Source organism: Meleagris gallopavo, chromosome 7, assembly GCF_905368555.1.
Source record: "Meleagris gallopavo chromosome 7, MGAL_WU_HG_1.1, whole genome shotgun sequence".
In the NCBI taxonomy this organism is placed as follows: domain Eukaryota; kingdom Metazoa; phylum Chordata; class Aves; order Galliformes; family Phasianidae; genus Meleagris; species Meleagris gallopavo.
This window is the reverse complement of record NC_139410.1, coordinates 25834633-25860857: the sequence shown is the minus strand read 5'-3', so window position 1 is coordinate 25860857 and position 26225 is coordinate 25834633. Positions and strand designations below refer to the sequence as shown.

The window sequence follows — 26225 nt, the reverse complement described above, 5'->3', positions numbered from 1 at the left end:
ATGCAAACAGTTCATTTTTTCACTTTAAGCTGCCCTTTCTTAATCAGGTTAGTGGAGGGATTTTTGCATGGAGTTGTTAACACTTATTTCAACCCTCTGCAAGAAAGGGTATTTGTCTCTAGCCATAGCACAAAAGAGGAAAGAACAGAGAGATCTTGCAATGTTTAGAGCAAGCTGAGCAGAAAGCAAAGAAAACAAAATCAGCTGTAACACTCACCGGAGATTTTTTCTGAACAGTGAAATCTTTGGGGGGATCATCTCCTGCAGAAATAAAAGTGAACAAACTTTCCTTGGATTCGTTTCTCTGAAAAGTGTTCATCTCCCCTCTCGCCTCGTCTCCCACCATGCTCTGTGGCCGTGGTGAGTTGACTGGGAAGATTTCCAACCTCAGGCATGAAGTTTGATTCAGTTTGAGTTAACCCTAATTGAGCACATTTCTGCAGCCAGAGCAGAAAGGGGAGGGAGGTGCCATGAAGAAAGACAACAGCAGAACTCAGTAAGAGCTGGGGAGCGCAGCCTAAGCCTTCTGCAGGTTGGGGCTGTGAGCACTTTGTGGCACGGACCTCCTGTTTGCTTGGCATGCTCCCAGCTATCGTACATGTATCAGCCTAGCACAGCCCTGTATGCTGCACAGATGTGAGCTGAATAAAAATCCAGGGTCCCAGAGACCTCTAGAGCCTGCTGATTTAGGACCAAAACATCATAGCATCAATCTCTCCTCCACTGTGCTAGTGTCAGGTTTATTCTGCAGGGGTCCCACTCGACTGAAAAAACATGTGTTATCCCAAGTCATAACTACTGAAACACTCATCACACAAATCCCTTGGACACTGGGTGTCATGGTATTAAGTTATTTCTTTGCTGTCCCAAGACCAGAGTACATTTCCACACCAATTCCCTGGAACATCCTTGACTTTCCCTACGGGGCAGTTTAATCCTGAGGGCACAAACAGCACCCAGAAGCAGCTTCAAATCCCCTGTAATGTCTCCTTATGTCCAAAAGGCCACCTCTGGGATCCCTATGATGCAAATGCTTTCTATGTTAGGTACGGAGCCCCTGGTTCCCAGCAGGCACCCTGATGTCCCTCCTTATCTGCCCTTCCCATGGGAATCCAGAGAGCTCCTTATCAGTATTCCCTGGTGATGGTTGCAATTAGAGTAAAATTCACAGCCTTCCCATTAACCATCCTGAGTGGCTGCAGCTCTGTGGTATTTTGGGTGTAGTGCAGGGTTTTTCTTTCCCTTCCATTTGTCTCCATAAACTCATCCCTAGCTCCAGCACCAAGTTGCTGCTAGTGCTTGTTATAATGGAGCCAGATATGCAGTTGACAAACCAGGAAAGAGGCATCTGCTCACACCAAGATCCTTAATTTGTCTTCAGTTCTTACTAACAAGACATGGAGAACATCTTTGTTAAGCCCATTTCACAGACAAGACTGACTTTAAAGTATATTCAAGGCTAAGAGTAACACAAAGAACAGACCACGTGCAAGTTGGTCCTGCCTCCTGCACACCAAGCCAGCATATACTTGAGTCCTGTCAATCTGTTCCCATGTTGAAGGCAGCAGAAGTATTTCCAGGCCAAATGTTGGTCTCTCTTACTTGCCAAAGCAACTCCAGCCAAGCCCCAGTAGGAGCTGCTGTGTGAGCAGGGCAAACACAGCAAAGTTTATCAGGATTACACAAAAGCAAGACAGGAAAGGTTTCAGCATCCCTTGTGCAGGGCTCCCATGCTGATGCAATGTGATGCCTTAATATTACCTTTAGCATCCTGCAGTTATGCTTCCCTTGCGTGTACATAGCCCTGTGCTTTACACTGGCTAAATGATTTTTCTAATACTAGCATGAAAAAACGTATCAGTCAGTGGAATTAACATGCTGCTTGTCAAATACAGCGCAGAGATGTTTAGGCCATTATGTTTTGGAAGGTTTTCTCAGAAAGGGAGAAAAAAGAATAAAAATGCCTGGTAATAAATGGCAAGTCACAGAAAACAGTGAGAACGAGCTAAGGAGAATATATCTGCAAGCAACTCAGATACAAGTTGAATAAAACTTGATAGGAGACCTGTGTGGCTGGGATGAGAATTGGGAAGGAATTGTACCACAAATGGAAATAAGGTGACACTTCTGAAGATGAGTACAAACAAACAGATCGAGTATGGAGCAATAGAGGCTGAAAAGCTAAGGCACAAAATGAATTATAGCTAGCAGGGGACACAAAAGGCAATAAGAAAAGGTGTTAGAAATGCTGTAAATATTGGAGAAAGAGGAAGGAAAATGAAAGTCTTATTGAAACTAGAAAACGAGCAAACAAAGGCTGATCGAGAGAAGACAGAAGTTGTGTTCTTTTTGTATGTCTTCACTAAAAGAAAAAAAGCCATAATATACAATATTTGGATGCTTCAGTTGTGCTCAAATCATTACAGACTGATTGAATTCACTTTCAAGAAGTGGATGTGGTTTTTGAACCAACTTCCCTGTAAGGAACAGAAGTAGGACAAGCTTCGCCATTGTCTTTAAAAAGGCAGGTGAGGCTTCATATAAAATATCCATCCAGTGGACAACGGGGAAATTCCTCTCAGGGTAGCTCACAATACTTCCCCAACAAACTGGGAAGGTAGAAGTGGGTTCCCAACTTCTCCATGAGCAAAGAGAACATCAGCACAGCCAGCAGGCTGCTTGCACTTATGCCCAAAACTGGAATGGAGAATAGGGCATGAATTCAAAGTTTCCATGTGGGAGAAGCTATCTTGTGGCTCTGGAATTAATACGACGAAATTCAGGAAAGACTGCCAAATGCTACCCCCAGGAAAAAAGGCACAGACATCAACTATTCTCCACTTTCATCATCAATAACATGGGAAAAATAACTGACTTCAATAAAGAAGATTTGGGGCCTCTTTTGGCCAAGTTACCCTTCTGCAAGGCAGAAAGGTGGTGCAGCTGAGGCTGCAGAGTTCAGGCAATCCTTGATGTCTGATATTTAAGAACATATTAGGGACTCGCTCAATATGTTGGGTCCTGTCCCAGAGCAGGCAGATAGATCTGAAGGACTCTGAAGATTGCTCTTCTGAATTTCCATGAAAAACCTGTTTTATACAATTTCAGCTGGTAAGCATAAAAGCAAGGACTGCTTTCTGTAAGATTTCCTTTTTTCTCTGTTGTCATTCTTGCAAGTGGACAACCTGTAAGATGATCCATGCTTAAATGTAATACTCAGCTACCAGATGTCGTAAGTTTCCATAAATACATTATTTTACAACTTTCAGTTCATCATTTAAATTTTTCAGATCCCTAAATCCACAGGAGGATAATCTGCATTTTTCTTTTGCATTTACAGTTTTTTAGATTCTCACTGCTTTATGCTGCAGTGCTGTACACATTGATCTGTTTATACTCAAATGATCCATTCATTTATATCTGCATTCATCTTCGTGTTCAATTCCTTCTTGATTTTCAGCTTAGCCACACTGGTCTCTTTCTAACAAGTCTTATTTATTAACCCTATTCACATCCTACCCTGGTTATACTTTATAGTATTTTCACCATATCTTTGTTTCTCTCCTCTTTCTTTTCCTAAAAAAAAAGTTATAAGCATGCCAGGAACACTTCAGGCCCTTGTCTATCTTCAAATGGACAAGATAACCTCTCCAGACCACTTCTGGCTTCCTTTCTCCAATTCTTCCATTATAGAAAAGATTAACTTATTTAGATAGACCAAGAGTGGCTCCCAGTCCCCCCAGACTCATCCTAAAGTATTAAAAAAAAAAAAAATACAAACGTATCAGTTGATCAACCAAGAAAAGATGCCAGAGGTCTTTAGTCCTGCCTCTCTGTTCTACTCACTAGCCCTTACAGACTCAAACCTGTAAAGGTATGTCAACCAACAACACTAACAATATCAGGTACCCAGCCTGTCTTTAAGTGCCTTTTATCAGGTCACTAGTCAGCCTGCACATGTCAGGGAAACTTCTCATCCCTCCCGCTGCCTTTTTGCCTTCAGTTTAGCAAAAGGAATTTTAAGAAATTCTCTCACCAGCTTGGGCTTCCTTCACAGTTTGCAGCTCATTGTCCTCTGCCATTTCTTCTGCTTTGGGTGCATCAGATGAACACAGCTATGCTGTGCTTGAAGGTGAACCTTGTTGAGTAGTCCTGGTTCTCTCTCACCCTGTTAATGTTTCACTTCACAGCAGCAGTCCTTTGGTTACCAATAACATAGTTAAACTTTCAATTATTTTCAATCCTGAAGCCAAAGAGAAGTCATTTCTGCTCATCTCCAAAACGTTCACAAGGAATCCACCTTTGTACTTGAGCACAGCCTCTAACTGAGGCTGCATGGCATCCTTTGTGGATATCCACAGGAAATCACGTTGTGCTGCAGCTACTTATATTTCAATAAAAGAACTTCTAATAGACAAGAACAGGGACTGGGCCTGTGATGAGACAGGACCTATAGCTGGCAATAAAACCAGACAGGCTTGCGAGTCTGTACACCAGCTACAGAGCTGGCCTGAACTCTGCACATCTGTTAGCAGTTAAGACTGTGAGAAGACATGAGATACTGGCTTCAATTACTGGTTCCTCACGTGCCGTATGAGAATGCAGACATAACGTGGATGTGCTGCTTTCCCATCTTCTTCTTCACCTTAGAGCCATGAGATGACTGGAGGACCCAGTTATTTTTCTGGCTTGTGTCTGTTGTTTACCCCTTTCTGCGTTCCCCCTATAACATCCTCTGAACTGCTGCAATGTCCTTTCAGAGAGGCTCTAAAGCACTTTCCTATCAGGAAAAGCCCTGGATATATTCTACAGGAAAATATATATAAATGTAAATATATCACTGGGAGCCACTGCTCTAAGTTCAACAATAAAGAAGAGTTTCCATAGCCACACGGCATGGTCCCGAACCACTGCAGTCTTCTTCCTCATTTCACTGAACTGAAATCCTCGTCCACCCATGGCCCCTCATCCCTCATCATCTGTTCAATATACAAAATACAGTGAAGGCTACAAACAGATATACAGTTCCTAACAAACTCTGCTATCAGCTGAACTAAGGCCGACCAGGGGAACTGGGCAAGAGGACTAGAAAGATGCACAATGAAACACTGAGACATAACTGAACATTACACGTGCAGCAGTAGCTGCTAGTATGTACAGCAGTGAGTGGCCTAAGCTGACCTCATACCAAATTCCAAAATGAAGACAGCACAGTCAGCTCATGAAAAAAAATGATGTTAAGTTGTAAGTGAAAGGAAGACTGAAGCAAAACTTTATAGCTACCAAAGAGCAGGTTTTTCACACAAGATATGTAAAAGTAAATGTAGATGGTAAGAAGGATTTAAATCCAGAGTGTGAGATGTGTGGCCAAAATCTAGGGAGCATTAGTCAAATTATGAGTAGATGTACAAAGTACAGCATGGCAAAGACAGCAGCATTAGACTCTGGGCAAGCATTGAGAAAAGCAAGCAGAAAGGAGGAATGAGCACTATAGGCCACATAATGAAATAGAGATGAAAAGATAGAAAGAGAATAATAAAAAGCTTTACTTGGAAATGCTTGTGGCTTCTGTTACAAGATTGGTGGGAGGGAAAACACATCAGGAAAGGGTTTTCCCTTTAAAAGGACTTTTAAAGAGACCGTTATAGCACATAAAAATTAGAATATTTCTCTTCACTTACAGGGAATATTCAAGCAAAACACAGAAATGAAGAAAACCCAGGGCAAAGTACAACCATAAATGTAAATTCATTTCTAGGCTCTCAGGATGGAAACATCACAAAATTGCTGCAAAAATTGGAAGCTGGCTCCAGAACAAGACTTGTGGTCTTTTGGAACAGAGCACCGATTAATACTAAGTGCCAAGGAAGGATATACTTTACATAGAAAACCAGGAATAATTTAAGTATTCAAGCTGTCAGTACAGGGAGAGCCTAAGTGACCTCTTGAATTCCTTTCCAACCATTTCCCCCTTGCAGTTCCAAGTTGTATTTGACACTGTGAGGTAAGGCACCATGCCCTGACTCCCAGCTGGCCAGCAGCATTGATTTCTATAGGTTCAAGGCAGAGGAAATGGACACTGAGGTGCCCCAGGCAACGTGGACCCACAGGCACACGTCCAATCCCTGGGACATTTGTATTCTCTGTCCTTCCTGCTTGGCCTTCATCTCCCTCTTTAGCTATTTAAAGCATTTTAAGAATGCAGTTCGTGTCTTAGAGGCAGTCCCTTATTAAAACAATACCTAGTTTTATTGTTCACATAGGTATGTATAGTCTAGGAAAAAAGAAATCAAGAAAAGGAGCACCAAGATAGGCATTAAAGGGAACATGAGCTCACCTTCTAACATCCTACTCAGTGCTGTTTGACTTGTGAGAATGCTAAATTCTGAATGGCTTTCTTAATGCCCTTAATAATGCCCCTAATGCTAGGCTCTCACACACCCACCAGCACAGCTGACTAGCTCTGGCATAACTCCAGCTCTTTGATTAAAACCTGGCACTAGAAGAATCCATAGGTTTACCCAGTCCACTTGCCTGAGGCTGGATCATCCATCTCCTTCATGGAGTGAGAAGGTGGGAGGTCACTGCAGCGGGAAGAAAGATGGATGTGGTGTGGCAGAACTTTGTTAAAGCACTTGGTGGCTGTTTGGTGAACATTTTCTCCCAGGTGGTAGTGGTGGCAGGTTCTTAGTGCCATAGGTCTCAAGGCATTTCACTGAGCAGATGTCACTATTTCCTCTTCAGAGATGAGCAAAAGAGGGAAAAAAACGTCCTGATGAAGGTAGACTCTGCTGAAAATTCACGCATGTCAGCTCAGCAGTCTATCCATCAAGCTGCCCTGCCTTTAGTATTATCACAGCAAAGACTGAAAAAACAATTGCATGCAGCATCTCAGCCATCTGTAGTCTGTTCCAGCCTCTGGGACAGATAGTGCCTTGGGAATGGTCCTTTTCACACTGACCTGGTGGTCTCATACCATCTTCTATCCCATTCCGTGCAAACAGCTGCTTTTACCCTTGTTTCTCCTTCAGCAAGAAGCAGCCAGCAGCAAGAAATGCAGGAATCCTGCAACTCCTCCATCCCTCACAGCCAGCTCAGAGATGCCCAGCTCTGGGGGTCTGCTGGACAGCAAAGGAGGGTTCACAGCTCCTGGATGGAGGCAGCAGGACGCTGGGATTCAGTTCTGATTCTGCTATGCATCAGCCACCTTGAGCTAGCCTTAACTCCACTGGCCATAAAATGAAAAACAAGCAGAACTAATCTCCCATACGTATGGAGGGAACACTTTCAATCATTAATCTGGCTATACAACTAGGAGAATCTCAGGGCAGGCACTAATGATAGTTTTTCCAGCTTTGTTTTTCACGCACCAACAATAAACAGCCTGATTATTTCCATTCCTTGCAAGCTTCTTTGTGTCAGGAGAACATAATGCACTGCACAATTTCAAATCTTCGCCATCACAGAGAGGTTACTCTAACCATTTCTCAGCACAGCAGATTTTTTTTTTTTTTTACTAGTGCTTAAGTTAGATTGCTGTTGCATAATCAGTGTTTCATTAGGGCAAGCTGCCAGGTCAGGGAACATGTAAATCCCTAAAATATCTCTGTCCTGATAGAAATCCTAATCCAGAGAGATCCCAGCTCTACATCAGTGGCCCCTCCCAGAGGGGAGCACAGATAGACACGTTACAACCTTCTGCATTCCTGGGACTGTCATTACTGCAAGATTTTAATCAGACCCTCCTGGACCAGCTCCCACTGTTGCCACACCCAGGGCCAGGCAGATCAGGGGCTCATCCAAGATCTATTAACTCTGGTCCCCTACACTTTCATAATGAGCTTGTGGTGACACCCGTTCTTTTCTGCCTCCCCCCGCAGGGATCACTTTGTCGGATGGGGAGAGCCAGCAGCTCCAGCAGGAAGAGTAGCTGCGTGGGTTTTCCCTGTATCAAATCCCAGAGGGAAAGGCATAAAATTAGAGACTTTTCCTCCTTTAAAAAAAAAAAAATAATAAAATTGGTCTAAACATACAGTCTGTAGCACAACTTATTTTGTCCTGGACTATGCTGTGCCCAGGAAAGTCTGCTCTCCACTGGCACTTGGGGCAAAACCCCTCTGATTGCAGGGGAGAAAGGTTATACTCACGTAAAAGGAGGAGTTCATAAGTTCCTCTTTCTTACACAAACAGCACTCCTGAACAAAGGCACGCTTTTCTCATGGGCACAGGGAACTGCAGAGCTGGAGCTGCAGGGAAGCAGCCACATACACATCTCACCAGCGGGCAATGGTGCATGGTATTTCTGCTGCACCCACAACCTAGATGCTGCAAGCCACTGGAGCTATGCAACTGCAGGCTCAGCACGAGTCCTGCTTCAGCAGCAGGAGGTCTGATGAATCTATTTAAGGACACTTTCACTCATCAGGCTACCATGGTCACCTCCAGGCCCCTGTGCTTTCCCAACCTGTTTCTCAGCAGTTCCTCATGCACTGTAAGGATACAAACCCCCCACAGATTTCCTTTATCTTCCTGTGGTGTACTTGTTAGATACTGATTGGGTCCTTCTTTACATTTATAACTCATCAGCAGCCATTCGCACCTGCATCAGAGTGGAGCAAAATGCCCACACCTGACAGCCCCACCTGACAACATGGGTTTCCACCACCTCTCACACCTGTGCTCATAGCTGTTCAGTATTCAGTTTTAGATCTATCCAAGAGCTTTTGCACAGTCTTCAGTAAACAGAGGAGACCACACTGGTATTCAGTGACAGAAATCCATTAGTGCCAACATTTATTAGCTTTAATAAAGCCATGATGAAAAAAGCAGTCACCTTTTATGTGGTCTTTGGCTATGTCTAGGATACAAGAGAAGATCTGGCAGTGCCAGTCCTATGAGATGCAGAGGGCCACTCAGGAGGTTTGTAGTCAATTGACTTCAAAGAACCTCAGAGTGCTCAGCAACCCACAAGAGGAGCTTTGTTTATAAAAATGGTCGTTCTCAGAAGCAAAGTGCACACGGCACTTTTTCTCCATCTCTCATGCAGTTTTACCTCCAACAATCAATCACAAAATGCCTCAACACAGAATGCCTTGGCATAGAAACTAGAAATATTTCTTTGTCGCATAAACTCAGATTAATATTCATTCTCTCCAAGATAAAGACATCTAGAAGTAATTTGAGGCAATAAAAGCAATTTTCAGCATTACTGACACTTCCCATTGTTAACAAACAGATGATCTAATAACGGTGAAGCCAGAGGAATAATTCTGCTCTTATACTAGATCTGATTGACTAGTCATGACAGATGGTGCTTTTATTACTTTCTGTCTTTATGCCACTCTAAGAGAGGTCTCATCTAATGTAGCCCAGGCTGTGTTTTGAGTCTTAACCTCACAGACAAGCAAACCCTGTTTCATCAGGTTAATGGATCCTTACTAGACTCAGGAAGGCAATTTTCCTAAAAGTTATTCTAATCAAGTACTCAGAGCCCAAATTGTGCTAGCTGAATGACTGCCAGCAACAGTTAAAGCTTTCAACTAAAGACTAGATTTATTTTCAAAGACAGAAAACAAGTTATTATTATTATTACAGGACCAATTCTATCCTGTATTCAGCGACTTCTCAAACACTGGCTTTTACTGCATTTAGAGAATCAAAGATAAAAGTAAAGTTAATACAACTTCCCTCTCAGTTGTTTTATTCAATAGCAAACAGGAAAGGAAAATTATGGAGATAAACAGCCTGCTGTCTATTGATACCCACTCAATTAACTGCCCCTAAGGTAACAGCAGTGACCCTAATCAGCACAGATTCCTTCAAAGAGAGACTCACTCTAAGCTGTCTTCCTCCATCAGCCTCCAACCTGAAGGCTATCAGCCTAAGTGTCTTAGCCAACAGGATAAGGGTGGCTAAGATCATACACCCTCTAAAAGAAAACTGTAAAGAAAAACTCATACCTTGAGGGTGTCTCCTGCAATTCCCATCAGCCTTTATCTCCATGAGCACAGTTTGGTGCTAGAGCTGCCCTGCTGTGCACCGACAGTTCATGCAGAGACAGGTCATAGTGTCCTGCTTTCTTGGTTCTTGGTTGTTTCAGGCAGAAATCCTGCTAGGTGTGGGGCTGTGCAGTCTGCCTGAGGGAGCAGATGGAAGGTCTGAGCAATCCTGCTGTCCCTCAGCTATCACAAAACTGATTCAGGGATTAAGTCGAGGTAAGGACAAGGAAAGAACACAACCACTACAAGGTCATGCAGAAAACAAGCCACAGAGACAAGGCCTGGGACCAGAACTCCCGAATGATTATCCAGTGCTTTTACTCCTCAACACACAAACTGCCATTTTACACAACCTCGCAAGCAGCCTTGGTCTCCCCAACGTCCCCTCAATAGAGGATTTCCACTTCCAGAAATCATGGTTCTCCAAGAGCCCCAGCCAGCAGCGCTGGTGGAGGTTACAAGGCCAAGGACTGAGCTACTCGACACAGAAATTTTTGTTCGCCATTTTCAGAGCAGCTGAGCTGTTGACCTAACAGCTCTGCCAAAGTTACTGAAGCCTCAAATGAAATGATCGTTCTCAATGATTTTTATCTACCAGCCACCAGATTTTTAGAGTTAAGTCAGGCAGAGGATTATGTTGTAATTTCAAGGCAGGCATCTTTAAAACGGTGATTATTCTACGGGAACGATAAAAATGCTGGAGAATGCATTAACTCTTTCCTTCCTCAGAAGGACTATGAGGTTATCAGGCTGCAGTACAGTGGGAAATCTGTAAACACATATTCTTCCCCTTTCTGACACAAATCATACATGGTGTGGTTGTGATCATAAGCATGTACTCACACTTCATTAACTCACACTCTTCCTTATCTACCTCATACTGAGTTGTTTCCACAGCTGTTTCTGTTCTCTTAAAGATATTTCACTTTTTTAATGTCCCTAAAATTCAAAGAGGTATGGAAAGTTTTATCCATGCCTTGGAGCAGTGGCTGCAACAACTTTCTGCTTAGCTTTGGCTGGGACTGGGATGCACAGGAGGATCCCATGCAAAGAGGGGCATTTGAAAGCAAGGCAGCAACAGCCTCACAGGAGTTCTACCATTGTCCTCAACAGAAATCCCATGAGTCATTCTGACATTACAGAGGAGGTCATTTTGAGGCAAAATTTCTGATAGAAATTATTGAGTTTTGTTGTGTTTTTCTTAAGGCCTCCAACTTCCTCTGGATTGGAAAGGAAACACGGTCTGCTCTTGGCTTGGATGCGAAGTGAGAAAGGTGTGGTTAAATCAGAGGGCATCAGATCCCAAACCAAAGTCAATGTATGTCCCAGCTCAGGCTCAAGGACTAAAAGATCTCTCAAATGTCTCTGTTTTGGGTCCTTGCACCATTGCCGTCAGCTCTGAAGTGCACAGCACACTTCAGGAGGGGAAGCCTTTAAAAATTATTCTCTCATTTAATATCATTGCAGAGTTGATTATAGACACTTCTGAGTTCTCAATAAGCACCACTAGAAACTGTTCAGAGAGGGATCAACAGATAGAGGGGCATAACTTTGAAAATATCACTGTGTAGGCAGCATCTAGGGACAGCCCTGAAACTGTCCCCACAGTCAAACAATCCTGGAAGAAGTAGGCATTCATCCTTGTTAACTGCTGCTGGGAAAAAAGGCATCTGAGCAGCAGGAGGAAGAGATTAGCCTATTTTTACCAAGTCTCATTTATAGAATCATAGAATCAGTAACATTGGAAGACTCACAGGATCATCAAGTCCAATCATCCACCGATCACCAATACTTCTCACTAAATCATGTCCCTCAATACGTTTGCTATACCAGTTTTTGTTTTGTTTTTAAATCAGCAATGTACAATGCCCCCAGTCTTGATTCAAAACCCTGTAAGTTGGGCCCACGAACATAAGCAAGATTCACTGCAGTCCTGCTGCCATTGTCTGGGAAGAGCTGATTCCAGCTGCTGTAGAGAGAACTGCTAATAGGCTCCTCAGCTACAGGATAAGCTGCCCCCATAGGTTTCTCATCACCTTTACTGAATGTTGGGTCAGACATCATGCACAGAAGTTTTTGTGATCAATGAACCCATGATACACTAGTTCTGCCCAAGGGCTTATTCACAGTTAATCCAAACATACCTGATTCATGAAAATGGTGGGAAATCTCCTCAGAACAGACTTTGCAGAGATTTCTGGCATGTTTTCTTTCAGCACTGGCTGAAAATAGAGCAGAAAGAGACTCCAGCCTCCTCCCAGTTATTCTGTCATATTTAGAAAGGGGTGACTAATTCACAATAAATAGTAGTAGTTTCTTCATTTTCTGTCTTTTGTTGTTGTTGTTTTTTTTCCACTTTCTCCTTCGTTTTTCAAAACTATACGTTAAGCAATTTCTGCAAAGAATTTCAGGTAGTTTGGCAGCATTAGCGATCCGCAATATAAGCAGGCGTGACAGGACACATAGGTTACAATACAGACTTCAAAGTCTTTCATCTGAATGAATATACACCATAGAAACAAGTTTGCTGTTCAGATTTGCACAACTCTCAATCTGAAGCACTTCATGGGTATTTTGGATTATTGCCTCAAAGCAGCCCACTCCCATAAATATTCTTCTCGTGGCATCCATATGCTTAAGCACTCTTCAACCAGGAGATGTAGAATCGAAGCGCATTACTTACAGAAATATCTGCAGCAAGGGATATCCATTATGGAAGAAGTGCAGCAGTCCAACACAAAAAATGAGTGCTAGAAACCGCTTCAAAATGTTGTTGAGGTGAATGTAAGGAACAAATACAAGATTGTTTCTTCTTGTATCCACAGCAGCACTCATATACCCCTCTGACATGCAGAAAATAAATGGCAAAACAGGCTCTTGTCCCCACAGTAACGTTGTTCTGCTTGTTGTCCCTGAAGGCTTTCAGTTAATCTTCATCTGTGGGTTTAGCCATAGAAATGTAGTGGTGAGCTTCCCTGCTCTGATTTCTGTATGCAAACTTAATGCTTTTTGAGGAATCATTATTTAATTCATCATTTTCTTTAGGGGGTGTCTTTCATATTTTCTGCACTACTCGCTGCCTTTGTAAGTGTAGAGCTACTGGTAGGATCTCTTCCCAACCACCACATGCTCCAGAGCGGGCATCCTGTAGAAATGAGTGATCCTACAGAGAGGACAAGCAGCTAAAAAAGGAGCTGTGATGCAGCTAGGCTTATCCAGTCCTCATCTCTCTGAGACCTAAAGTTTCCTCTTTTTCACAGGTGCTGGCCAAATCTTCCATTCCCTGTTGGGGAATGAAAAGCATCTCAAGGAATTGGACTGGATCAAACTGACTTTCCCACAGCACTCAAGCATCCCAAAGTCTCCAGCATCTCCCTTTCTGTTCAGTCCAGAGAATGTAATTATTTCAGCCTCGGTGCTCAAGTTGCTAAACCACCTGTGGCATGTTAGTTATTAAATAAGGATGACTGACAAACAGTGCACTGATTATTTTGGAGGAGATAAGCCAGACATACAAGCTGCTTGTGGCAGAGCAATTCAGAAGACTTGATATGGTGCTATGTAGTCCCTTGAGAGACTGACTCACCTCTCACCTGTTTGGTAAGAAGCAAAAGAAGCTGCTTTGCCCTTAGTCTGTGCAGCCAAACCTATAGTAAAATGGCTTGGTTGGAAGAATCTCTTTTTTGGGTGTTGGCTATGAGGATGGCTGGGAATCCCAGGCTTTAAGGGTCTGCTATACACCTAGAAAAGCCAAGTGTGTTCAAGCTATGTGAACTGCCCTTCACAGACTATTAGTTAGAATCAAAGCCACAAACACTGGGTGATGAGCATGGAGCCCCTTGGAGAGCATGAGCTACATAAGGGAAGGAATTCAGACACTGACGACTGTAGGCTGACCAAATAGTGGGAGGAAGAGAAGCAATATGGTGTGAGGGGTGCTCTGATTGCCTTGCCATAAAATGGTAGATAGAAATGTAAAAAGCTTTATAAATTATTCATTCAGCCTCAAAGTTCATGCACAGTAAGAAATCCGTAAAGGGAAACATGCTCCAAGCAAACAGCACCTCAGAAATGCTGAGGTAGTTCTCCTGCACATTAACATGTCAGGTCAGTGAAAACAAGGCTGGACAATGCTTCAGTTTATAAAAAGGTCAAAACTATTTTCAGCCAGCTGCACTTGGCATACAGAGCAGCTCCAGCTCAGCACGTCTGCCCCCAGTGCTCCATCCCTATGGGATTTTGGAACTGCTACTTTGGCCACAGTCAGTAAAAATAAACAAATCTGTATTTTTGAAAAGAGTTCTGTAAGAAAATTGCAGTAAGAAACTTCTGCAAGTCCAGAATAAACAGCAGACAGTTGGATCTAGTGGTTGCCACACAGAAATAAACCCTGAGGAAGAACCACACAGGGCAAGCAGGGATGGAAGAAATCACAACCCAGACCAAAGAGAGAAGATCTTGCAGAGACACTGCAGTGGGAATGAAGGTGGGAAGGATGAGGCTGCAGGACTGGGCAATGAGCATGAGGCAGCATCCTCAGCCTCTGGGCTTTGCAAGACCACTGCTAGATGTTCACACTGCTGTGTCTTACCCCAGTGCTGGACACAGTCATGGCAAGAAGCAGGAGCCAGCTCACCCATGTGCAGGTGAAACAAGGGGATCCTGTGGGGAAAGATGCAGCCCAGGCACAGCCACCTTCCTCAAGTCCCTTACTTCACCAGGGTGAAAGATGGATCATTACGTATGAAAACAGAACATTTTGGTTGCAAAATAAACTCAGGGAGTCAACGGCTGCTGGAGCAAACAGCCTATTTCACAAGAATTTAGCAGGGGAATAATTTAATGGAGCTCAGATGAAAGGCAGTCACCTGGAACTCAGATTCAGAAGCAATTGCTTTTTTTCTGAATTACTGGTTCGAAGGTTAAAGACGGAATATTCATCTGCACTTTTTTTTGCACATTTTCCCTGATCAGTGCACTAATGAACTCCAAACCATCTGGGGAAACTATTTCAGTTCTCTCCCTCACCTTCCAAGGAACAAGTTCTTTATTAAAAACAAACAATTGATTTTCTTCCTCGAGATCAGCATCTGCAAGTCTGGGTGCAAATTCAACCCTGGAACAAACAGGGGGCAATTCCCACTGCACTGATTAGGAGCTGATCCTTCTCTAAAAAATCCCTGAGGCTTCTTGAATTAACTGTATTGACTTAAAGTGGGTTTAGCTTTAATTGAGTAATTGGTGAGCTTGGTTATCATTGGAAATGGCAGAGATTTCAGACATGGGGGGGGCTTTCTTTGCATCTCAGTGCAACCCTCCTCAGGCTGAACTGTTTAAACAATTACAGACATCTTATGACATCAGAACACATGCAAATAAGTATACATCCACGTTATGCCAGCCTTGAAGGAAGCACCATCCTGCTCAGTGTTGGGTCACATACTAGGGCAAAGTTGTGATGTGGCATACAGAGCTGCAGAAAAGCTAGGGACGCAGAGCTGGAGCAAAGTCTAGCTAAAAAACATCTTGCAAGGAGCAAACAGATTTACCCTGGTGTTAAGCTGCTGGGTGGCTCGCTCCCTTGTGTCTCACATTACTAGCACATCATTAGTAGCCACAAGAACCAGTGTAAGGGGAGACTTGGCTGATGGTAAATCTCAAGCCCATACACTTTCTTAAAGTCTTTTGTAGGATATGGAACCAATTGCCAATGAACGAGTACTGTGAAATATGTGGATGTACATCTCTGTTTGATGTCTCACTATCAACTAATTTCTAAGTGCTTTACAAGGCCTCTTACTGTGATTTCCTGACTCAAACCAAAGAGAATTGCCAGTGTTTAAAACTAGAAATGAGAAAAAACTGATTCTAGGGTTAATTTTAGGGTTAATTTTACATCCATAGGTAACCTCTTTGCCTCCACTTAGCATTCTAGAGATAAACTTCTGGACTTTGCAGCTCTGCAAAAGCCCTTTCTAATTGAATCAAGCAGATTTAGATTATACTGGCTGATTTTTTAAGCAGGAAGTAGGGAATTGCTTAGACCAGTGAAAAATGAGGGCTTGCAGAGGAAAGGAACTGAGAAGATTGTCTACATGTAAGCAAAGAGAGGCATATTGACATTTCAAAATTATTCAAACGCTCTGTTTCAAAGCTTTTAGTTAAGTTATGGTTTTTAAATCTCTGAACACGTACTAAAAGATCACAATTGAAATAAAACATTTCAAAAAACAATGTGACTGACTCAAGCCACATCTTTTAATGGAGATCGATGGTCCTTGAGGTCCCTTCAAAATGTAGAAAGCTTGCTTTGCTTCAAGACAAAGATTTTCTAAATCTCAGACACACTGGTGAGGTGGGAACATCTCTGTGCCTCTAAGACCATTACGTTCAGATCTTCTAAGGCTGGAAGCAAGAATACTGCCAATGCAGGCAGGGAGGGACAATACAGGTTTACATGGCTCGTTTACCAGCCAGCACAGAAGCACAAGCTCTGGGGTTAATTTCACTGATAGGAAGGGCAAAGCACAAAGTGATGGAGAGCTGCCACCTGCTCTATTTAATGACCTCCATTCAGTCGGCCCTCCTTTGCTACGTGTTTACCAGAGCAAACATCTCCACCAAGAAAGCATGCACCACTGAAACTGAAGCCACAGGAAGCCAAAATCTGCATCTGTGACAGATATTGAGTGACTCTGCAGACACTGTGGTGAAGAAGGCTGATTCAGTTTGGTTCAAAAGTCACGTCAGGGCAGAGCCATAGCTTACAGTGACTGAATCCCATCCCACACTCATGCTGTAGGAGTGCTTGGTCCCTCACTCTTTACAACAGATCCCAGTGATGTGAAGATGTGCCAGATGCTGGTTCAGCCCCATTCATACAGAACAGATGATTCTGTCTATGCCAATGAAAGCTGTGGCAGATGCACTGGGTGGTTGCCTGAGGTAGCTGGTTTTGATGTGCAAGCCAGAAAAGGGCAGCAGATCTGCCCAAATCACAGCATGACCAAATACAACTTAGCACAGTGAGCAGTTCCTCTTTGCCATCAAAGGCTGAACAGATGGCTAGACAGCAGCAAGACCCCATCACTTAACACTTTACTGTAGGTCAAGTCACAAAATGCTGTCTTGGTCAAAAGAGTCATCAATGGCAGAAGGCTCCCTGCCTGCTTCCAGGCTAAGGAAAGAGCTTTGGGACCACAGGCTTGCACTTCACAGCTGTACCTGGCTTGTGAAAGCAGGTTATGCACATGGTATCTTCGTCTCTGTATTTTTGGCCCATGCCCTTTCTTGGCAGGCAATAAGGAGGAAGGAAATACGTTATAAGACAAACCAAGGCAAGACAAAAATGGGAAGGTAAAGGAAAGCCAAAATTAAGACAAAGGGTCAGCTTACACAGTACCAGAGCCAACCATATGCCTCAGAAAAGTAGAAGATATGAAAGGTCACCATTAGCTCTGGGATTTTCATGAAATAAATGTTCTTTGACTTCAAGGCATACAATAGATACGATGCAAACAGGAGGGGAATCAACTCTTTGAAAGGGTTGATAACTGCAGGACAAGGGGAGATGGTTTTAAGCTGAGGGAGAGGAGATTTAGGTTGGATGTCAGGAAGAAGTTCTTTACTATGAAAGTGGTGAGGTGCTGGAACAGGCTGCCCAGAGAGGTTGTGGATGCCCCATCCCTGGAGATGTTCAAGGCCAGATTGGATGGGGCCCTGGGCAGCCTGGTCTAGTATTGAATGTGGAGGTTGGTGGCCCTGCATGTGGCAGAGGGGTTGGAGATCCATGGTCCTTGAGGTCCCTTCCAACCCTGGCCATTCTGTGATTTTGTGATTCTGTGAATAGAAGCTCACTTCATTGCAACTTCTGCTTCCGGCATGCCCTTGAAGACTGTTTGTCCTTGAAGGCACTCTAGAACCACTGTAATGGACACACACTGTCAGCTGACAGGTGGCTTTGCCTCTGTTCTTCAACACATGGAAGGCCATAGATACACAGCCCTCCCTTCCCTGGTCTTTTCAAGGTCATGGTCCATCCCTATTGGCTGCCAAGGAGGTTTTTTTGCCTAGGATCTGAATTTATACTACTCCAAGCTGTGCTAACAAAGAATTCTCGAGACTGACATACAAGACTTGACATATAAATTGTCTGAGATGTCACTGTATAGCCATCACTTGATATTCTGACATGACCCTCCAGCCCAAGGACCAGTCAACTTAAACTACTTATTCTCATACTGTTACCCATTAGAAAAAAAGTAGAAGGATTGAAGTTGGAATAATATAGTGTAATGCTTTCAGTCATACTGCACCATTTCCCTTCTCTTGCTTGAAAATTGCAATGAGAGCACTTTGCAAACAACTTTCATGAGAGTTTACAAAAGAGCAGTCAGATGGGAAAGTGGTTTGAAAGACAGGGCAGCAACTCCTATTCAAGACAGGTCCACCTCAGGAACTCAGCTCCTGCATGCAGCCATGTACACAGCACAGCTGTCAGGTGGGAGTGATGCATTGCACGTAGCATTCAAACTGGTTTATGGGAGGTCTTGTTCCGCAAGAGGATGGCAAGGGACTGTTCAGCCATTAAATGAGCAGAAAGAATAATAATTAACATGTCTGGATGTTCTACTGAACAGATTCTCCTGGGAGCCAACAGAAATTGCACTCCCAACATAAGTAAAGTGGAAATCCCAAGATGAACTGTGAGCGTAAAACTCTTGTCTCCAGACAGATGCATGCAGGGCAGCCTGTGACTGGCCCAGGTTCCTTTGGTCAGACCTAGAAAGCAGGAAGAATAGAAGCTCTAACTCTGAAAGCTATTTAAGTGTGAGCTGCTACTGTGTCGCTCGTCTGAGTCAGTGCAGCTTGTGAACAGCATCATTTGGAGCAACAAACTTTTCTGTGCCACATGTGCTCTTTAAACTAGAGCACAGCAAGATCACAGTGAATACTTTCAACTTTTTACAGCAATGCTGTCAAGAGAAATGAAAAATAAAACTGGGTGCTCTAGGCTTTTGTTACAGCTTGAGGGCATCAAACTCTGAGCTTACCAGTTACTCATATTTCTGTCACTATATTACATAAAGGGCTCTTCCCTGTTCTTTCTCACTTCTACGCCCGGTCATGGCTCAGCCTGAGATAGAGGGATGAGGATAAGGCACAGCTGTGGGAGGGCAGGTCTCCCACAGGAGCAAGTCCTCCACCCTCATGCAAGGTGAGTCCTCTTTCAGACACCATTTACCTCGCAGCAGTGCCTCATACCACAGAAATTCTCTCTCTACCCTCCCGAATTCCGCAACACACCCATCCAGAGAACACTCTGCCACACTTCAAACACCTCCCTAGTCAAGCCTTTCCTTTTTAGTTGCGTGACTACCAGCCTCAGGGTAGCAGGGCAGCTCATTTGCAGAACTCAGCACTCCAATCCATTAACCTTTTCCACTCTGTGTGGGCTAGACTATTTCTTATCACTATTGCCCATTTTAAGTAATTTTCTAGAAGTTCAGTTCACTCTTCTGCTTGCCTAAAGAGATATAAAAATTTACACCTATTGTAAAAGCATGAATAAAAGCTGATTGCAGAAAGTAAAGACAATAATGTGCTCATAATACCAACAACCTCACTTGCACTGCTTTTCTGTTTGAAGAAAGATCTGTCTTATCATCAACAGGGTGTTGATTTAGATTGCTACTAAAATTGCCACTGTAAAAGCAGACCCACTTTTATTGCATTAGTATAGAGAACAGTTATGTACAATTTTGACTAGTGTACCTATTGCCAGCAGCGATCAATCTATTAATTATCAAGCCAAACAGGTTCTGCAGCAGGAGGTGACATATTTAGTGCACCTGGGATCTTTTTTGAAGAGGTTAAAATTTACAAAATAAAAATCAACAAAACCTTTTTAAAGTAGAAATCAGCAAAGTTGGTAACAGAATCATGTAGGGAAAGCAAAATGTCTGAGAATGCAAAGCAAGGGTACTGCTCTAGTACATAAAAGACACATTAATTTTCCAGCTCTGTACAGACTTCTGATCTAACTAATGCTAGTTTTTCAGGCTTAGTGACTGATTTTTATAACAATACAGTACATTTTGGCCAAATAAGAAGAGGAAGAACTATACTCCCTACTAAGATGCAGTCACCTTCAATGGTAGTCATGTCCATTTTAATTCCTCTTTACACAATTCTCTCGAGATCTGATATGCAAGATGCAGGTCACAAGTCTTCTTTGGTAGCTGTGTTGCCTGCCTCTTGCTTAGGTATTTCTCACTTCATCTCTGTAATCACTACCAGCAAAGCAGTAGCTCATGTGTGGATGCACAGGAGAAAGAAGCTCCTTTATAAAGCAGGAAAGGAAACATCTTACAATAGCAAGCAGATACCTGCTTGGATCTCTCAGTGATCCTTTCTGATAAATGGGAAATATTAAGCTGGAAATATATCCAGAGGCATTCCTGCACTGGTTTCAACACATTCAGAATCAATTCACGCTTTGCTCAGTGCTCAAACTGCTCAGCAAGGACAGTAAACCCTCTCTAGTCAACAGTGAACACTGTGACTGTGGGACTGCTACTCTCTGACTCAGCTAAGGTGACAGTAGTTGGGTGAATTTTACCACCCCACCCAACTCATAAGCAGCTCAACTGCAGCTCCTCACCAGTTATACCATGTGGACTGCAAGAGGGGTGTCAGCAGCAGGACTACAGTGCAACCTGGGAAACACCAATTGAAGTCACTTTTATGATTTCACGTTTACAGAAAACATTCATAGATGAAAAGTACATTTATCTGAAGAGCATGTCATCAGTCAGAAGTCACTAGAATGCACTGATGGGAGAGCTTTGGAGAACACTCAGGATCCAGTACTTTTTGGTATGGCTTTGTTACCAGATTTACACAGACTGCTTGCCAATTGGGCTATGTACCTATTGAGGAGCATCAGTCTGACTGACAGCTCTGCTGGAGCAGGCTGAGAGGGAAAACTGTGTGCTTGAAAGGGGTGTGATAGGCATTGCTCTTTAGATTTCCACTCTGAGAGAAACCCATTGGCTGAATTTTTTTGGGCGAGGGAAAATGACTAATCATACAGATTTCTAAGATAGCTCCTCCACCAAAGTAACAGAAACACCAACTGACAGACTATATGAAAGAAAGAAAATCCTGTAATTCAGCCTGTTTCAGTGTGTAAGAGATGGCACCATAACAGGCAAATTAAGTTGTTAAGGTATCAAAGCAAGACCTTGGTTTCAATTCTCAGCTGTGTCTCATCACCCTTTCACAACCTTGGGTAAATTACTTGACCTCTCATAGCTTGATTACTTGGCTTTTAAACAACTTCAGTAAGCATCTCTTTGTGGAGGTTTGTACAGCATCTAACTCTTCTTCTCTGACAATATTTTAGGGGAGGAAACAGCATCTTTTATCTACTACTATAAACACAATAATCACCAGAAAATTTTCACTGCATCTATAGTTCAAGAGAAGTGTTCTCATTCCCAGGCCACAGAAACAATCAGGACAAACTGAATTCCTTAAGCCCCCATCAAAGGAGCTTCAGATGGGACACTGGCTGTCTGGAGGTTAAAGGTTTTCAGCATGCCTTCGATGGTGCTGCCATTGCCTGTGGAGTCTTCAGCCCAAACAAAAGAGCAAAGACACTCCAACTCTTTGGGGACTGAGAGCAAAAGAAGTCTTCCTTTGAATTGAGGAAATCTTTAGAGAAGGGACTTCAGACCTCCAGTTATAAAGGAAATAAAAAGCATCTGCACTGACAGCTCCAGTTAGGAGTAAAAAAACACAAAGGGCTTTGAAAAACAACCAGCCTTTCATCTTCAATAGCAAGCTCAACAGCTCTGCACCAGCTGCTCAGTAAACAGCATAGCAAGGGAAAGCAAATCATTGGCACCAAATGCATTAAACATGGCAGTATCTTCAGATGACATATTTTGTAAACTTCCTCCTTACAAGTTATGTTATTTCTTAAATCTAAAGAATTACTTGCTGTTTAGCAGCAGATCCATTCTTCCATGCACTTGGGCAGGTTCATTACCCATGTTTCTTGCTGAGTTTCCCACAAAGCAGGCTGGCAGCTTGGGTAAGAGAAGATCTAACAGGACGCCAGGTGACTTGAGTTCATCATCTGTATCTGCTTCACATTTTCTGAAGGTCAGCAAAGCACTTAATCTTTGGGCCAAGTTTTCACCTAGAAAGGGAAAGAACAATCACTGGCAACCTTTATTGACTCTGCATCCATAAGAGCATTTCAAGAGACAAGTATATAGATTCTGCCTGGCAAACTAAAGCCTCCTAATCAGAGTGGGGTTTTTTGTTTTGTTTTTTTTTTGTGTGGTTTTTTTTTTTTTTTTTTTTTTTTTTTTAGTTCTGGACCACATAGAAATTGCCCAGGAACATCCAAAAACCTACATACACTCCCACATTTCCATTTTCTCTCCTCATGTAGAAATCTGTTGGGATTCTGGTCACTTAGACTTCCTAGTGGGAAGGGAGGTTATAGCTCTCATCTTCCTGCTGGTCTCTGTGAAACAATCATCTGAAGACTTTCTTAACATCAGCCAGTCTAGCCATTTCTGCCCTACCAGCTACAGCTAAACCAGATGCTGTTCCCTTTATCATGCATGGAGATATGACTTCTCAGGAGCTGCCTTGAGAAGAGCCCAGCTGTCTCACTGTGCTAAAATAGCCACTTCAATTTGTTCTCTCCACTTTGACCAATGAAATAGCACATGGATCCCTGCTCTCTTTTTTCATCCAATGCAAAGCAGCCCCAGGGCCGACAGCATTAGGTGTCTATACTTGGAATAATCCTGAACACATATCCAGGTGGTATCTGCACACTCATTAACCATCCCAGTATGAAAAACAGCATCCCTACATCCCACATGTCCTTGGGGCTGCAGCTCACGTCTTCAAAGCAGGCAGTGCTGGCAGCTCAACCCCAGGTACTGTGCTGCAGAAATACTATGCTGGCAAAGCCCTTTAGCTCAGCTGCTATTAAATACCTGCTAGGCAGAAGAAGGCCTTGCTGCCACTTTGTGCAGCCCTAAAAATCTTACCTTCTTCCCTCAAAGCTGAGTCATGAAGAAGGCATTGCCAGTGGAAAAGCTGATGTTTTACATACCTTGCTGTGATGGGTCTTTATGACTTGACTTGATTTGATGAGATTCCTTTAGTCAGAGGCACAGCAGTGTCAAAAGGAGACCACAGACTGGCTGGTACAGAGCTAAGTTTCAGCAAGCTCTTGGACCTGGTCAGTTCTGCCTTCCTGCTGTAAGGAAATAGGATGAAGAGGTGTCATTACAAGGCCAGAGCAGAATTTAGTGGCAAAGGATCCTTCTACCTTAGTCTCAAAACCAATCTCCTTCCATTCTCTGGGAGCAGAAGCCTGTCAGGCAGGGTAATAATGACGAAAACACCCTTCCTCACCTCCCTTCTTCCCCTTGTTAGGCTAGTGTCATTATCCTGTTATAAAAAAGGGGAAACTGAGGTACAGAGCAAGATGACAACTTGTCCAAGGCTGCTCAGAGCAGCCACAAAAAGCCATGCTCTTGTGCCTGGGAGGATGCTTTTCTGAGTTCCCACAAGAGACCTGAAGAAGACCAATGTGACCAGATTCTGATCTACAGCAGAATTAAGGACCTCTGTTAGAGTCCACTTTTTCCAGAGATGGTCAGCTTCCCATTGCCTCGGAGGCTGCTTCTACCAGACAGGCGAGGGGGAGGCCACTTTCCTGCTCCCCCAGTCCAGCCCACTTCTTTCCATAGCACAACTGACCCCAATTCAAGCCGCTCAGGGTGTTACAGAGCTTCATTATTTGTGAATGCTTTTCTGTGTTGTGCCACTGGCACCAGCACAGCTTGTTCCCAGCCTGTTCCAACAGCTCCCTGATCATTGAGGTGACAGACTCAAAACAAAGCATGGGATCCAAGCAGGTCCTCACTAGGGTCAGAGAGAGAAAGGAAGGGTCCTGGTGGATCTTCCTCCTTTTTGCAGCTTCCCGTCTCAGCTTCATGCACACAGCCTTCAGTTGCTGCTCTCCAGAGCTCAGTGCAGAGAGTGACTTGTTTAAAAATAAATATAAAAATTAAGACCTTCAAATTGGGCAAAAACAGACTACATAGTGTTGTGAAAAGGCAGAAGAAACAGCTGAGAGATTCCTGGGATATATCAGTGAGGCAGTGAGGAACAGGCTTGAAAGCAGACCAAACTCTATATCCTGACTGTGAGGTGGCCAGGCCCAGGGCAGGGAGCTGCAGGCACCAGGGTGGTAAGTGCTGCCAGGACTGATCCAGTACCTCTCCAGTTACCATGAGAGCCCCCTATTTAAGAAAGGGAGGCTTATTCTGTGGAGTTACTGTGTAACCTGGCAGCCAGAGACTGGTAGCTGAACTGTTCATTGTCCTCACTATTTCCACCCTGTAGCTGATGCCAGGCTGAAGTCAGGGAAGAGGCTTAGGTACGTTCTCAAGCAACTTCTCAGCATTAGGGTAGGGGGAATAAAAAACAAGAGAGACTGAAGAAGAGCAGCATTCATAGGATACATCAAACACCCACCTCAGTCAGGAGTCTGCCTTCAACCAAAGCCAAAGACAGGTGTCCAGGGAAAAGAGAAAAACGGAGCAAGAGATGCACTCCCAAATTCTCCTCCACCATCTGAGTTTGCAACTCAAGTGCAAATGAATGAAAAAAATACCTCAGGTGTGAGACCAGAGCAGGGAAAAGCCTCCTGAGAGCTGAAACCTGCAGAAGTATGCCATGTGGATGGAGATCTTCTGAAAGAGCAACACCATGCCATAAGCAACAGTATCTGTTCAAAAGAAACAACCAGGAACAACCAGGACCAGTATAGCAAGCTGGAACAAACATCTCAGTATCTACAACATGACCAGTAAAAGATACTTTGCTTAAAGACACTGCATGCTTGAAATATGTCAAATGAAGCTCTGTGGCACAGTGTTCCATAACGGGAAGTAGCAGCCTGGGGTCTTTCACTGAAATCCCACATAATTTTAGAATTTCTCCTCAGTAACCGTGGCTGCTTTCTGCAGGGTCTCATCCAGAGCAGTAACCCTAGCAAGCAGTTTTGACAGGACTCTTCTCCTCCGTCCCACCAGCACAGCCATAACCCAGCTCTGCTGCACCTCTATCAAATCTTCACTTCATCTGCAGCCACAGCACTGCTCCCATATTTCTATTTACAAATCACACCTTCATCACTGCCAGAAGGGCAATTGCCTATTTTCCCAGTGATAACAAACACTGTTACTGATAGTGGCCTTGACTGCTTTGAACAAAGACCAGAAACTCACATGTCCACGCAGGAGGTCCAGTCCTGACTACATAAGACGGCAAAACTCAAAAGCATCCTTAGAAATACCCACAATCAGCTGAGCTTGTTCTTGCTGTCAAAGGGTGCATTTTCTTATTTATTATGCACAACATTAATTTTTCATTTTTCTGTAGAGTGCAACATTCAGATTTCTCTATAATAATTTTACCAGTAGCCTCCTGTGTCAGCCAGTGGAAAACTATTAAAAAAGCAGTGCTTCAAAAACAGGCCAGAATAACACAGGCCAAAACTCAACAAAACAGCTCGTACTGTCGAACAATAAAAATCAGGCTCCCATTGCAAAGTACCCCATGTTTTTTTCTTTTCCTCTGACAGCATTAACAAATCTACGCAGGTGTTCTGCAGGTGACTATCTGGAGGGAAATGTGGCTAAGCAGGCACTCACCCAATCTGCTATCATGAGAGCGGGTGATAGGGGGACATGAGCACCTGAAAGCAGAGCACAGCTTAACCTTCAAAGGTAGGGCATATCCAAACAAGAAACTGCTGCCTCCATGTCCTTAAAAAAAAAAAAAAAGAAAGAAAAAAAAAAAAAAAGAGAGGGAAAAAAAAAAAGAGAGGGTTGTTCAAACTGCTACAGAGACTGCAAAGTTCAGCTTTGAATGCCAGTCACAAGCCATCTCACCCATGTGACACAGGCAGCCCTCCAGTAGATGGGGAAGGGAAAACCAGAAGGGGCTGAGTTACAGTCTTTGCCATATCATTGCTGTGCCATCACTGAAAGCTAGAAGAATTCACAGTACATTAGAAGCACTGTTGAATTAAAGCTAGACTTTTCAGACCTTAGCAATCCTACACACTCTATTTCATAGATGGAAATAACACAGCCCATAATGCCAAGGGCAAGAAATCTC

At 43.4% G+C, this 26225-nt stretch overlaps 1 protein-coding gene across 6 annotated transcripts in view; it reads right to left on the bottom strand.

Annotated features, from left to right (window-relative positions):
- The window catches only part of SLC15A2 (solute carrier family 15 member 2), a 68779-nt gene extending 43971 nt beyond the window's left edge, over nucleotides 1–24808 (bottom strand). Inside the window, exons 1-2 of one of the 6 annotated variants that reach the window (XM_085228317.1) lie at nucleotides 23143–24808; nucleotides 22002–22206 (exon numbers count right to left, since the gene is read on the bottom strand). Coding sequence is in view for 2 of the 6 variants with exons in the window: in XM_010713884.4 (XP_010712186.1) it covers nucleotides 218–346 (129 nt within the window). In the remaining 4 variants the exon portion in view is untranslated. Of the gene's footprint in view, nucleotides 1–217; nucleotides 512–22001; nucleotides 22284–23142 lie in introns of those variants that run through there. The other 5 variants (XR_002116798.3, XM_085228318.1, XM_010713884.4 and 2 more) reach the window with 5 other exon arrangements.
- Nucleotides 24809–26225: the final 1417 nt, after the last annotated feature.